Here is a 14,283-nt window from a genome sequence, read left to right on the forward strand (position 1 = left end):
GCAAATGGTGCTCTGCTGCCCAGAGGAGAGGGTCGCCCTGCAGGAGCCAGACCACAGAGGGGGCCACCTGAAGGAGCCCCTGGCTGAGCTTCAGAGGGAAATAAATCCTGGCTTCTCCCTCCTCCCATCCACCAGCCTTCTGCTGGTAACTTCCATTGGCTGAACATACCTAAAGTCAGTCGACAAAGGAGCCTGGGAAATACAGTTCCCAGGAGGGCAGTATAACACTGGGGGAAAGAGGGCTGAATCTGAGGGCAAACAGGCAGGCAGCCAGCACAAGGTACAGGAGCCGAGGCCATGACACCAGTTAGAAGGATGCTGAGATGGTCCAGCTGAGAGGTGGTAGTGGCTGGGACTTGATGGTGATGGTGAGAAATGGCTGGATTCCAGAGATCTCAGTAGATTGGACATAGGGCATGAGGGAGAGGGAGGCATCCTGATAGAGAGTTTACTGAGATGGAGAAGATTCTGCGAGGAGCAGATTGTTAGGGAAGGGTCAAGAGTCATGGTTCTGTTTTGGACATAGGAAGTTTGAGATGCCCATTAGTGAAAGTCCTGGGGAAAATGTTGAAAAGGCAGCTGGATACTCAAGGAAAGAGGAAGAGGCTTCAGATACCTTTGGAAGCTATCAGAGTATAGATGGGGTTTTGCCATGAAACTGGGTGACTTCACCTGGGGGCATATGTCCCACTGGAGTTACATGGCTTTCCATGAGCCAACCACATTGGGGCAGGGAACCCTGCCATTCACTGATTGGTCAGGACTGGGTTTTGTGCCTAATCAGGAAAATGGAGGGTGTGGATCTTGTTCACCCAAACTGCCTGTCCTGAGAATTCGGGAGGGGTGGTTTCCTGAAGAAAATTCATGGTGTTTAGCCAGGTATGGTGGCTCATGCCTGTAGTTCCAGCTACTCGGGAGGCTGAGGTGGGAGGATCACTTGAGTCTGGGAGGCAGAGATAACAGGGAGCCAAGATTGCACCACTGCGTTCCAGCCTGGGCAACAGACTGAGACCCTGTCTCAAAGAAAGAAAGAAAAAGAAAAGAGAGAGAGGGAAAGTGAAAAGAAAAGAAAATTAAATTTAGGGCGCTCTTACCAGAAGGGGACCTGTTTGCTAGCAGCAAAAACAAAACAACAGCAACAAAAAAACCAAACAGCATCTGCCCACTAAAGCCTCCTCTCACTTATCCCACACACTATCATGGGGCACCTATTCTGTGTGTAATTAATATTAGCTGAGCATGGCCGGGCGCAGTGGCTCATGCCTGTAATTCCAGCACTTTGGGAGGCCAAGGCGCGGGCAGATCATGAGGTCAGGAGTTCAGACCAGCCTGGCCAACATAGTGAAACCTCATCTCTACTAAATACAAAAAAAATAGCCAAGCATGGTGGCGGGCGCCTGTAATCCCAGCTACTCAGGAAGCTGAGGCAGGAGAATCGCCTGAACCTGGGAGGCGGAGGTTGCAGTGAGCCGAGATCATGCCATTGCACTCCAGTCCAGGCAACAGTGTGAGACTCCGTCTCAAAAAATATATATATTAGCCGAGAACCTACTATGTGCCAGGTCCTATGCTTTTCTCTCACTTTTCCCAGCCTTCTTTCTTTCTGAGAGAACTAGTCCTCTTGGGGGCTGGGCCATGCCTAAGGGTCCTCCTGCTTCAGCTGTTGTCTCACTGCTACCGCAGTTTCCCTTTAATATGAGAGCTAAATGCTGTGATTACCCCCATTGATGAGGATGGGGGAGGAGAGGAGATGGGGGCCACTTCCCACCACTGAGAAAGGTAGAGCAGGCTCTGACTCCAAAGCCCATATTCTAACCCTCTCAAGTCTAGGCTCCAGGTGGGTGCCTGCTCTGTCCTCCGCCCCACCACCCTAGAGACACCCCCAGGCACTTCCACAGCAGATCCTCCAGCCTTCAGCGGGCAGCTGCTAGGACCCAGGGGGCTGGCGCCAGGCCCTGCCCCTCCCTTGCCAGCCCTGTGTGGCAACATCAGAGTGACAGCCAGTACCATCTCCGACAGGGGCTGAGTTGCTGGAGCTGGACTGGGGCAGGGGAGAGAGACGCCAGACTCATCCTTGCGCTCCTCCATGGGGCTGGCCAAGCCCCCGAGAGGATGGCGGCCTGGGCGTCGGAGCCACCTCCTGGGCAGCCAATGAGGTGAGGGGCCGGAGGAGCAAGGGACAGGAGGAGATAGGGACAGGTGAAGGAAATCCTGCAACTATAGGCTCTACATTTTGCCATTTACATTCCAGCGCAGGGTGAAGCCTGAGAGCCCAAATGGCCAACTCCACAGGGCTGAACACCTCGGAAGTCGCAGGCTCGGTGGCGTTGATCCTGGCAGCTGTCGTGGAGGTGGGGACACTGCTGGGCAACGGTGCGCTGCTGGTCGTGGTGCTGCGAACGCCGGGACTGCGCGACGCGCTCTACCTGGCGCACCTGTGCGTCGTGGACCTGCTGGCGGCCGCCTCCATCATGCCGCTGGGCCTGTTGGCCGCACCCCCGCCGGGGCTGGGCCGCGTGCGCTTGGGCCCCGCGCCGTGCCGCGCCGCGCGCTTCCTCTCCGCAGCGCTGCTGCCTGCCTGCACGCTCGGTGTGGCCGCACTTGGCCTGGCGCGCTACCGCCTCATCGTGCACCCGCTGCGGCCAGGCTCGCGGCCGCCGCCTGTGCTCGTGCTCACCGCCGTATGGGCCGCAGCCGGGCTGCTGGGCGCGCTCTCCTTGCTCGGGCCGCCGCCCGCGCCGCCCCCAGCTCCTGCTCGCTGCTCGGTCCTGGCGGGGGGCCTCGGGCCCTTCCGGCCACTCTGGGCGCTGCTGGCCTTCGCGCTGCCTGCCCTCCTGCTGCTCGGCGCCTACGGCGGCATCTTCGTGGTGGCGCGTCGCGCTGCCCTGAGGCCCCCACGGCCGGCTCGCGGGTCCCGGCTCCGCTCGGACTCTCTGGATAGCCGCCTTTCCATCTTGCCGCCCCTCCGGCCTCGCCTGCCCGGGGGCAAGGCGGCCCTGGCCCCAGCGCTGGCCGTGGGCCAATTTGCAGCCTGTTGGCTGCCTTATGGCTGCGCGTGCCTGGCACCCGCAGCGCGGGCCGTGGAAGCCGAGGCGGCTGTCACCTGGGTCGCCTACTCGGCCTTCGCGGCTCACCCTTTCCTGTATGGTCTGCTGCAGCGCCCCGTGCGCTTGGCACTGGGCCGCCTCACTCGCCGTGCACTGCCTGGACCTCCTCGGGCTTGCACTCTGCAAGCCTGGCACCCATGGGCACTCCTGCGATGCCTCCAGAGACCCCCAGAGGGCCCTACTGTTGGCCCTTCTGAGGCGCCAGAACAGACCCCCGAGTTGGCTGGAGTTCGGTGCCCCAGCATGCCAGGGGCCACCTGAGAGCTTTCTCTCCTGAGCAGGAGAAAGGAGGGTGGTTTCCGTGGGGGCTCATCCAACCCTTACACAGGTGCCCTGCTGGACATCTGGCACTGGAACAGGAGGAGAAAGGGTGTCTGCAGCCTGGTGAGGCCCACGGACTTCTGAGAGCCAGGAATGCTGGGGTCTGGGCCCAGCACTGCATAGCGTTGTGCACAGGCTGACCCTTCCTTAGGCCTTGGCTTTCCCATCTGCACCCTGCAGCATCTGTAAGGGCCCCTCCAGCATAGGTGGTTTGTGAAACTCACAGGTAGTCCCCAGGTCAAGGTAGGCAGGTGTCACAGAGAAGAGGGCCGTAAGGGCTCACAACCAAAGTGATCCGCCAAGCAGGGCAGGATCTGGGTTATAGCTGCAGTAGGAAGAATCACTGGAGAGACCCTCAGGACTTCCCTGACATCTGCACCAAGGAGAGTCTGGACAAAGCTACTGAAACTCCTCCGTCTGCTTCTAAAATGCCCAGAAGACAACTGGACCAGTTTGGTGTTAGAAGCAGGAGGCGGGATGACTTGGCCCTCTAAGGGTCCTGAAGCCGCAGAACTGGCATGTGGAAGGCACTGAGGCCTAATTGAGGTTGGTGGATTCACACATGGGGGTCCTCCAGGACCTCAGCTGCACCCATTTTCTAGAGGTTTTCCCACCCACAACACCAGTATTTCACAACTTCTTGGTCGCTGAGAATATTTATTCAAAAAACAGGGATTGAAAAAACTGTACAGAGTGTCTGCTGCTGAGAACTGGGCCCCTGCCCCATGCCACTCCCCCAGCTACCTGGTAGTGCCCCCTCTTTGGGGTGCCCCCTGACAAGCCCAGCCAGTTCATTCCAGTCAAAAGGGTATCAGTGGAAGCAGCAAGAAATCTGCAGGTGGTGGGGAGAGAAGCCTGGCCCCAGCTACCCCCCGGCCCTCCTCCCTGACTCCCACAAGGGTGCAGTAGGCCAGGAAGCCCTAAGGGATGGGAAGTGCATGAGTGACACCAACCATGGTGGGGGCACTAGGGAGTCCCCTGGCTGATCCCTGTATCCAAGCACAGAGCTGAGGGGTAGGGCCCCCTGGCCTGGGGCTGCCACAGCTCAGACCCCTGGGCCAGAACTGCCCCCACTCTGTGAGAAGGAACTCCCATAGACGGAGGCAGGGTAGGGGGTGCATCCATGCGTCTGGGCGTTAGCGGCACTTGGGACCCCAGGGTGGAGTCTCCTTGGGCGAGTAGGGTGCGGAGGCAGCCCCCTGCTGGCGGTCCTGCCTGCCCCTGCCTGTACCTCAGCTGGCCTCAGTAGGGGGAGAATTTCTGCCGCTCAGCCTTCTTACTCCCATTAGCCGCTGCCATCTTGGCAGTGTAGGCCGCCAAGCCCGGCGGCGGCCCTGGGGAAGCAGGTGGTAGAGCCAAGAAGGGCACGGGCTTGAGGCCGATGAAGTTGGAGAGGGAGATGGCATAGGGTGTGCCCAGCAGGCCAGGGGGAGCCGTGGGCAGGGCCGTCAGGGGCGGCGAGAAGGGGGCAGGCAGGTCTGCGGGGGCCGAGCCGGGTGTCCCCCCAGAGGTAGACTTGGCCGTCTCTAGACTGGAGAGAGGGATATAGAGGGGAGATGAAGGGGAAAGTGGGAGTGAGAGAGGGGCAGTGAGGGCAGAGATGGGCATGAGATTAGATGAAAGGCAAGAGAGAGGCAGTGAAGAGAGAACAATGACATGGGTGGATGTATTTGAGGGGAAGATGGGAAGGGTGGAAGAGGAAGAAAGAACAAGCAGATACAGCATGGGGTGCAGGGAGAAATGGGGCGGCCAGAGACAGCAATGAAGAATGAGGACATGAGGCGTGGATATGGAGGCAGGAGATGGGGCAACAGAGGGTGAGTTAGGCAAAGACTGTGGGGAATTGGGGTAGGGTTAGGAGAGGCAGAGGTCCGGCCCAGACAGAGAGAGGAGGCCAGCTGTCCTCTCCCACCTCCTGCCTTTCTTGGGCACATGAGAACCATGACCTGCTCCCCCGATGTCGCCCACCCCACGCTCACCAGGCAGTGATGAGGTACTGGGCCAGGGCGATGGAGACCGGTGACCCGGTGATGGTCACATGCCGCTCCCCAGCGCCCTCTGCTTGGTTCCCGATCTTGATATGTGCCCCTGACATCTGCCGGATCTCGCTGATCTTGCTGCCCTGACGCCCGATCACACAGCCAATCAGCTAGAGGGAGGGCAGAATTCAACCCTGGGTGAGGCCCAGACCCCCAGGCTCCCTACCCACCCTCCAGCCATCCCATCCCCTGCTCACATCATTGGGAACCAAGAACTCCTGTGAGCTGGTCTGTGTGCCGGGATCCAGTCCTGAGTGGGGAAGAGGGACTGAGTGTGGTTCCAGGCCTTTCCTGCCCCACCATTTCCACTCTTCCTAGAAGGGAAGCGCTGCCCTCTTAGGACCCTCCTCTGCCTCCTTGTGCAGGGGCTGCTCACCTGGCACCACACTGGGTGTGGCAAAGGGGACCGCATGGCTTGAGAGCTGCTGGAGCTTGGTGACCTGTGCCAAAGAAGAGGGGTCAGAGGTCAGAAGAGGCTTGGTTTGGGAAGGGGTGCCTTGGGCTGTGGGTCACTCACCTCAGCTGGGGTCACAGCCCCATACTGACCCTGGACAGAGAAGCCCTGTGGAGACAAAGGGAGTAAAACAGGGATTACTGTGACATTAGGTCAGTTCAGCCAGGGTCACTCCTTCCCCTCTCCCTGAAACCCCAATTCCTTCTTCCATCCCCTCCTCCATCTCAATCCCCCTTCTCTAGTAATGTGTCCCACTGCCCCTGCTGTTCCCCTCACCTGGTTGGCGGAGAGAAGGACAGTACCTAGGGAGAGGCTCGGATGGTAGGGGATAGTGGCTCCTTTGGGTGGGGACTGGAAGGCATAAATGGGGAGGCTCTGTCAGGACCCCCTCAGGCTCTGATAACCTCCCCAGCTACCCAGTGGCCTCAGGCCCCCACCATGACCCCAGGGAAATGCACATGATCCCTGGAGTTCATCATCTATCCCTGCAGCCCTGCTCTGCCCCACCTGTGGCACAGGGGGCCCGACAAGGCAGACCCAGGGCCCATCTCCTGCCCCTCTCTCCCTGCCCCAGGGCAGCACCTCCAGGATAACAGCGCAGATCTGGCGCACACACAGGATGATGGCATCAGGCACCCCAGACACTGTAACAGCTCGCTCTGTAGAGTTGGGGAGCAGGTCCCCTGCCACCTGTACCTGGGCACCTGTAGTCTGCAAACAGAAGACAGGGGCCACTTTTGGCTGCTCCTATAACCCAGAAAAGGGCTGCCCAGGCTCAGAGCTCTCTAAGGGAGAGGATGCCATCAGCCTAGCACCCCTCTTACAACTACTCCCTTGCCTGGGACTCCCTATGGGTGGTATCCCTCTCCCCTCACCTCTCGGATCTCCTTGATCTTAGTGCCGGCCTTCCCAATCAGTGAGCCACACTGGCTGGCAGGAATGACAAGGCGCAGGGTCACCGGAGGCCTGGAGACATTTCCACCATTTGCAGGAGCAGCACAAAGGTCCTTGGACAGGGAGATGGTAGGTTAGCCATGCTCATTCCTGCTACATCCACCCTGGGGTCAGAAGCATACCCTTTCCCCAGTCCCACTTCAAGGGAACACTGCCCAGGGCTTGACCTCCCCTCCCACCCACAGCCACTATCTGGGGTCAGAGTTGCGTTCCTCCCGGGGAACCATTCTTGGCCTCCTGTCCTGGCCAGCCACGGACCTCATCCAGTTTGAAAGCAATCATGGAGACTGCATGGAAGACAGCAGCTGTAGACCCGGTGATGGTGGTAATGCGTTCGGGGCAGGAGCCCTCGGAGATGGTGATCCGGGCACTGCTCTGCAGATACAGAACGAGCGCTGGGCAGTGGGGAATCTTCCCTGCTCCCTCGCCGAAACTCGTCTGCCTGCCCCGCTCAACCAGTCACGGCTCAAAACCGCCACCCTCTGGAGCACTCAGTGGTCAGCCCAGATGGAGTGGTTCAGGGAAAAGGTGGGGCAGGGATCTCCCCTCCACATCAGGTGCCTTTGGCTCCTACCCCAAACTCCATCCTCACCTGCTCCCGGATTCGCTTTACAGTCTCGCCCTTCTGTGGAAGACAAAACAGGATCACTCTTAACCTTAGAGGTCCCAGGGCCGAGGCCTCAGCTGGAGAGGGATGTACAGAGCAGAGCTGGTCACCTACCTTCCCGATGATGCTGCCCACTTCCTGCAGACAAGACAAGAGCTGTCAGATGGGTGCCAGTGCCCAGGCCCAGCCCCTCCCCACTGGGACACCCAGTGAAATCCAGCCCAGCCCAGCCCGGCCTCGCCTGGCCTCCACGTCCCGCTCACCTTCCCGTGCATCAGCATCCGTAGCGTGAGGGTGATGCTGAGCTCTGGCTCCTCCTCCAGCCCCCCATCCGAACCGCTCATCCTGTCAGGCGGGGCTGGGGCCACAGCGACCTGTGAGTGTGTCCACGCTGCGGCCTGGCCGGCTCTGGCAGGGGCAGCCAAAGAGGGATTCAAGAGGAGCCCAGTTCACCCTGCCCCTGCCCTTACATGGGAACCCCGGAGCTGGGCTAGCCAAACTCCCAGAGGAAAGAGACTGCATGGACCTTGAGTGCCACACATCCCTCTGACCAGGGTGCTTATGTGTGTCTCACAAGCTGTGTAAGCCTGGGGAGCCATTCGACCCTTCTGAGCCTCAGCTTCCCCATCTGTAGAAGGGGTTACAAATTCCCATCTCCAAAGAGTGACGAAAATTAAAACAATAAGCCCATACAGGGTAGGTACCTAGTCTTTCCCTTACCCTGAGATGCTAAAAGAAATGCTAAATAGGAATCTATGGGCATCCAGAGAGGAGAGCCTCCTCCCTGACCTCTTGGACGAGGGAACCTCTGTGGATGGGGGCTTGATGGTGGAGTGCAGGCTGAAAGTTTACTCCATACAAAAGCACTTGCATCCAGAGGCCATATCCTATACTGGCTGGAGCACAGAGGAGCAGTTGTGGAGGAAGCTGGAGTGGCCTTGGGAAGTCTTGGAGGGAGGGAGGGAGGGAGGCCTCAGATATCGTCAGGTCTTGCCCTGCCTCGTAAAGGCTTGAGGGAGGACTGAGGGGGGAATTGAGCCACACCTCCAGAGGCCACTCCCACCTACCAGAAGTCACTAGAGCAGAGGCTCACTACAGACACCTCTGGGCAGGGTTCATTCAGCACTGGGCTGCAGTGGGTGGGGCACAGGGTATCAGGGGACTGGCAGTTCTGCACATTGGTTTCCAATCTCTCTCCTATGTGCTGAAAATGGCCTTGGGAACAGGAGGGAAGAAGTGTCCAGGCTGGCCACACTCCCAGCCTGGAACGCTTTCTACTGTACCAGAAGCAAGTCACTTGGGCTCTGAGTCTCAATTTCCTCACTCATAAAATGGAGGGAACACCTCTCCCTGGGACTGCGTGATGGGTAAGAAAAGGATTTGGTGGGCTGCGGGAATGTCAAGGCCATTAACTGATGGAGGAAGGTGGAGCCTGAGATTAGCTGCTGGGATTAGCTCCACCACCAGCCCTCCCCACCCGACCCCTTTTCAGGCCCAACTTAATCCTGAACCTTAATCCTGCTTGGAAATCCCTCTCCTTAGGCGGCTGTCTCCTGCCAAGGCTCAGCCTTGATGGGGAGCTCACTAGGGGACCAGAACCCTATGGGGAAAACAGGGAGTGGGACCAACTGGTGCTAAGTCTGGGCCAAGCCCAAGCCCTAACACTGCAAATTCCTCCTGCCCAGGAGGGTGTGCGGGCGAAGGACGAGTGTGCTGGGCTTGGAACGCTCCAGAGGTCTCTGGGTGCCTTCCTCCTCAGCCCCCTGCCCCATCCTGACATGACAGGAAAGGGCATCGAGCTCTGTCCAATGCCCTCTTCTGAACTCCCCTTGCTAGCCGAAGTGTGAGCACGGAAGGGGAAGGCGACTCCCAGCCTGGCTCCTTCTCAGAAGCCCGGGGAAGCCACCATACAGCGTAAGGTCTGTTTCCTCACTTCTCCAACAGAGGTGACACCCTGCTCCCCTGCATGCAGCTGCTCCTCCTTCCATTTGAGTTCTGCCATAGGCACTCCAGAGGGTGGAGAGGAGCAGTGGATGTGGGGACTGTGCTCTCCGAGCATCCTGGCCAGCCTCACGCTGGCTGCCCTTGCTAGACATTACCCCAGCTGCCTGCACTTCCCCCATCAAAGCACTTGTGATGACGCGCTTGTTTCTGCCTCTCTGGACAGCCAAGCCCAGGAGCCCAGGAGCCCAGGAGCCCCTTGGAGCAGGAGCCACAGCTGCTGCCTTTCCTTACGTCCCCAGGGCTCAGTTCAGAGCCAGGCCAGAGAAGGTGCTCAGAACAGACTGAGCTCAGCTGGAACTCAGCTAACATACTGGTTAGCTGAACAGATGAATTCACTGCACAGGAGAACCTGATGCCTGGAGAGGATCAGTAACCTGCCCAAGGTCACAGAGAGATGGGACATGGTGGGCCTAGCATTGCTAGTGTGAGGCTATCCAAAGCCCCATCTGCCTCCCCTTTCAGGCTGCTCCTGTCTGGATCTGTTAGTCCTCTTCCTGGAGGGCAGGCTCCTTCGGAAGTGGGGACTGGGCTTCAGTCGTTTCTGAGAACTTTGCCTGGCTAGTAGACAGGGATACTATTTGGAAAGGACTGACAACTTGTCCAGAGCCTCAGTCATAAGTTCCAAAATTTTCTGGGGCTCAAAGACCCCCTTGGGATGGTAACCAGTGGGAGACCTGACATTGTCCCCATACCATCTTTACATCACCTCTTGTGGCTCCAGGAAAAAATGGGGCAGGAGGTCTGGAACATGGCCAGAACTGGAGCTTCTGCCATGAAAAGACGCCTGGGTCCCCAGCAGAGACCCACCACCCCAAGTCTAGCGGGTAACCTTGGCCAGTTCCTCATCTGACCTAGGCCTCAGTTTACCCACCTGTATTGTGTTTAGGAGCTGGGGGCAGGGAGAGAGTTGCTGGTCTCTCTGCACCCTTCCTGTTCTGAAAGACTCTCAAGGTTTTTGCCATCTTAAGGAAAGATCAAGGGGTACTGACCCATGTCCTTCAAATTATTCTCCTAGGGCCCAAGGAACAAGCAGCCCCATAAGGCATCACTGGCTCCCCCTGCCCTCACTGGGGCTCTAGGGAGTTATTTGCTGCTGCAGCCTGGTGGGCCCTGGGTCTCTGCCGGGCCACCCACGTGGCAGCCACACAACATGCCACACTGACCTCCAGCTCACCTTTGAGAGTGCCCAGCCCCCTCTGTCAGCAGGGCTCCCTGGCAGAACACACCAAGCTCACACTGGACCTCTGACATCGGGCATTCCCTCCTGACTCCCAGACCCCCTCCCCAGCCTCAGTGCCCACCCCTTCTGTCCCTGGCTTTCTGCCACTCAGGCTGGAGGGGGCGGGGGGTGACAGCTGTGTAAGCGATGGTGACTGCCCCCTTCCTGCCCCTCCCCCTCAGCTGTCTCTCTCTCTCTCTCTCTCATGACAGCTGCCCAAAGGGCCGGGGGCTTAGCCAGCTCCCCCCACATGCAGGGATCAAGTGTCCACCCTGCCTTTGTTCTGGAGCAAGAACAATCCAGGGGAGGGGAGGGTTCCTGGGGCCAGGCGATTCAAGTAGACTGGCCCACCCCTTGGGGGATTCCCTCCGCTCTGCTGGCCAGAATGTCTGGACCAGCTGGGGCCTGTGGACCCACCTGGACTTCACTCTCCATCTCATATACCCCCCATCCCCTCAGCACCCCCAGCTCCCCGCCTAGCAGCCTACTTCTCCTTTCCCAGCCACACTAGCCACACCCAGTGATGCTGGGGAATGGCTCAGAGCATCCTGGGAGGCAGGGTGTGGTGGGGGTGGACCCTTGGCCTGAGCAGGTCTGCACCGAGGACTCCAAACTCTCCTGCCCATCCCCTTCTCCAGGGATGCTCACTCTCCTGACTAGCCAGGCCTTCACAAGAACTGCCCCAGCATCCTCAGACACATGTGCCCAGCCTCTTGGCCTCCCAGCTTCCCAGGATGGCCAACCATCTCCAGCTGGGAGAGGAGAAGAGGAGTAAGGAGCCTCAGGTGAGCATCCTGGGGTCCACAAGCTCCAGCCTCTGGCTTTTTCATTCAGATATGCCACACAGACAAAGTGCCAGGAAGGGAAAGGCAGCTCTGACAAGTTGGCAGGTGCCAGAAATGCTACAGCTTCCTTTACAGCATCATTAGGCAGCCCCCCAGGAGACTTCAGAACCAAGGTAAACCAAGTCAAGCCTGGCTCTGGCTGGGCTCCAGGAGAAAGGCCATGGTCTCATGCTACCCATCCCCTCACTGTCTCATCCACATTGAGAAAGGTCTCTAGCTCCCATTCTCTGTTCTGAAAACTGTATGCTTACTCTCCTGCTCAACAGCTACCCATGGCTCCCCAGTGCCCAAAGAATAAAGCCTGAGCTCCACAGACAGGCCATCAAGGACCGCATGATCCAGCCTCTGCCTCTCTGGTCTCATCTCCACCCCATCCTCCACACATCCCAGGCTGCAGAACACACTTAGCATCTCCAGCCCTTCAGGCCTTTGTCCAGGCTGACCTCAGCTCAAAATGCCCGTCCTCCTCACTCTCTGTCAAAATCCTTCTCAAATGCCACCTCCTCTGTGTAGCCCTCCCCAGGCTTACAAGTCGATGTGATCACTCAGGCCCCTGTGCCCCTCAAAGATGTTGCTGCAACTCAAAGAAGTCCCCATTGGGCATTTCTGAGCCTGTCTTTACATGATACAGAGAGCTCCAGAAAAAGGAAATTTGAGACAGGATCAGGCTCAGTGTGCAGGGAGAAGAGTTGAGGCTCACAGGGCCTGGGGACTTTTGGAACCAAAGATGGTGCTAAGGTTCCCAGAGGAGTAATGAGAGTAGAGTGAGAAGACCCAGACATGAGGGACCAGCCACATGGCAGAGGTAGGACCTGCCTGGACAGGATTCCTGGTTCCTTTCTCAGCATCCCCAGCCCTACTCCTGCTGTTTTACCAGGACTAGGGGCTCCTGAGGTATGCTGCTGGGGTGGGGGATTTGGGCTGTGCTTTAGGTTTTCAGAGGGTGGGAGCAGAGTGCATCTCCTTATGGAAAAAGGGGACTGAAAGAAGAGTTGGGGGTTGGGGTACATTTCACAAGTGGAGTTGGACTCAGCCTGTCACAGCTGGAAAGGCCTCACCGATCACAAGAGAAGCCCGAGGCCCAGAGAGGAACGGAAACGTTTGTAAGGCTACATGGAAGGCAACTGGCAGAGCTGGGAGATCCAAGGAGTCTACCTGTGCAGCTCAGAGCCCTCCTAAAGAGGTCAGCGCCACTGGGCAATGGTGATGGAGGCTGCAGGGACAGCAGTGATGGGAGTAGGGAGGCTGGACAGCCTGTCTGGGGACACAGGGTGGGGCAAACCAGCCTCCTCAGTGGCCTGGGCCTGCCAGGGTGTGTGGGCTGCCTGCTCCCAGCCCCCCACCCTGAGCATGCAAGAAGAACAATCCCCTTGTGTTTGGGCAGCCTGAGCCTGCATGCTGATGAAGGCTAGGGGGTGGGGGCTGGGATGGGGGTGCCCTAGAGGTTGAGGGGGTTCCAGGACCTGGAAAGGCCAGGAGATTTTTCAGATGAGGAAAGCATAGGGTCCCAGGTACTTGTCCTGAGCCAATGAGGGTGACCCAGGGAACAGGGAGGGCAGGAGCTCAGCTCCTAAGGAGTTCATGGGTTCTAAGAGCCTTTGGAAGGAGAAGGAGAGCCCCTGGGAACACATGTCCTGTGGGTTCAGCATGAACATGATCATCCTGGGCTTGGTGGGGAGAAAGGAATGCAACCGGTCCTGGGTGCATCATCTTGGAGACCACCCCCCTGGGTGCTGGGGCCGGGTGGGGCACTGGGTGCCACAGGTCTCAAGATGGCGGGCCAGGGATAGGGGAGCAAGGAGGCGGGCACCTCCCTCTCCTGGCCAGGCAGGCATGAGAGCCAGGCTGAAGTGAGTAGCACAGCCTCCCACCCCCATCCCCCAGGACCCCAGCCAAGAAGCTAGGTCAGAGCTGAAGGGCTGAAGAGCTATGGGGCAGGAGGGACCACTCTGAGCCCCCAGCTGTCATCTCCATACACCCCTGGCCTGGAGGTCTGTCTCTGGCTCACCCAAGGACTGCAGAGGATGGGAAGGGGTGTGTGTCCAGCCAGAAGCTACAGGGGAGTGGCAGATGAGGGCAGAGATGGAGCAGAACTAGAACCCAGAGCAGGCGGCAGAGAGAGGAGCAGGCCCAAAGGATAGAAACAGCGAGTGGGATGGGGGCCTCAAATCTGGGATCTAAGGTCCAGGAAGCCCCTCCCTGGAGCCGGGTGCTCCTCTGGCAGACCAGCGCCCCCAACCTGTGCAGGCCTCAGCCGTATGGGACAGGGAGCGTATTCCTCACAGTCTCGCAGTCTTCCAAACCCGGGACCCCAACCGAGGGATCCGGGCACGGGCTCCCTGCCCCCGGACTAACCCCCAAACTTCGCGGCCCGCCGTGCCCCGCCCGGCCCGCGCCCTACCTCGTTGGGGCTGTCCTGCAGCGGCGGCGGCGGCGGCACGGCGGCTGGGCCGCTCAGTCCCACATTGTCCCCGGGAGAGGCGGCCGCTCACAACTGCGAGTGACATCAGCTGCGAACAATGAGGGGTTTGACAGGCGCGGAGCCCGGCCGGCCCGGAGCCCGGCTCCGCGCCCCCCCCCCCCCCCCGGCCCGCCCGGCCCGGCCCCTCCCCGCCCCCTCCCCGGATCCGATTACAGCGCGGCGGGCCCGCCCCAGCCGCCCCAGTGCCGCAGCCGCCCGCCCCGCCCCGCGCGCCGCGGTGCGCCCCGAGCGGCGGCCGCTTCCGGGAGGGC

General features: G+C 59.4%; 2 protein-coding genes across 5 annotated transcripts; one reads left to right on the forward strand and one right to left on the reverse strand.

Annotated features, from left to right (window-relative positions):
* Window positions 1-1,611: 1,611 nt before the first annotated feature.
* GPR62 (G protein-coupled receptor 62) lies at window positions 1,612-4,117 on the forward strand. Its single transcript, XM_032290059.1, has 2 exons — window positions 1,612-2,156; window positions 2,252-4,117. Exon 2 carries the CDS (start codon window positions 2,277-2,279, stop codon window positions 3,366-3,368), a length of 1,092 nt encoding a protein of 363 aa, XP_032145950.1. The 5' UTR covers window positions 1,612-2,156; window positions 2,252-2,276; the 3' UTR covers window positions 3,369-4,117.
* On the reverse strand, window positions 4,069-14,135 carry PCBP4 (poly(rC) binding protein 4). Of its 4 annotated transcripts, none has more exons than XM_032290055.1 (14): window positions 13,952-14,135; window positions 8,550-8,697; window positions 7,746-7,890; window positions 7,597-7,620; window positions 7,468-7,500; window positions 7,134-7,250; window positions 6,797-6,928; window positions 6,504-6,632; window positions 6,198-6,272; window positions 5,985-6,029; window positions 5,844-5,907; window positions 5,665-5,717; window positions 5,408-5,577; window positions 4,069-4,959 (listed from the first exon to the last, which is right to left on the reverse strand). In XM_032290055.1, exons 3-14 carry the CDS (start codon window positions 7,824-7,826, stop codon window positions 4,671-4,673), a joined length of 1,212 nt encoding a protein of 403 aa, XP_032145946.1. In that variant the 5' UTR covers window positions 7,827-7,890; window positions 8,550-8,697; window positions 13,952-14,135; the 3' UTR covers window positions 4,069-4,670. The 4 variants fall into 4 exon arrangements, with proteins under 4 accessions (XP_032145946.1, XP_032145948.1, XP_032145945.1 ...); XM_032290057.1 differs by having other exon boundaries at window positions 7,134-7,245; window positions 13,952-14,134; XM_032290054.1 differs by lacking the exon at window positions 8,550-8,697.
* Window positions 14,136-14,283: the final 148 nt, after the last annotated feature.

The sequence above is a fragment of the Sapajus apella genome, unplaced genomic scaffold (genome assembly GCF_009761245.1).
Source record: "Sapajus apella isolate SASKATOON/1434 unplaced genomic scaffold, GSC_monkey_1.0 scaffold23, whole genome shotgun sequence".
NCBI lineage: Eukaryota > Metazoa > Chordata > Mammalia > Primates > Cebidae > Sapajus > Sapajus apella.

What these genes read in the sequence shown, in the direction of transcription:
- PCBP4 (XM_032290054.1), bottom strand. Translation starts at nt 7,826, where the DNA reads ATGAGCGGTTCGGATGGGGGGCTGGAGGAGGAGCCAGAGCTCAGCATC. An exon ending in TGGGCAGCATCATCGGGAAG is followed by an intron (nt 7,501 to 7,596) that starts GTAGGTGACCAG and finishes TGTCTTCCACAG; the next exon opens with AAGGGCGAGACTGTAAAGCG. An exon ending in GGGCTGTGACCCCAGCTGAG is followed by an intron (nt 5,908 to 5,984) that starts GTGAGTGACCCA and finishes TCTTTGGCACAG; the next exon opens with GTCACCAAGCTCCAGCAGCT.
- GPR62 (XM_032290059.1), top strand. Translation starts at nt 2,277, where the DNA reads ATGGCCAACTCCACAGGGCTGAACACCTCGGAAGTCGCAGGCTCGGTG.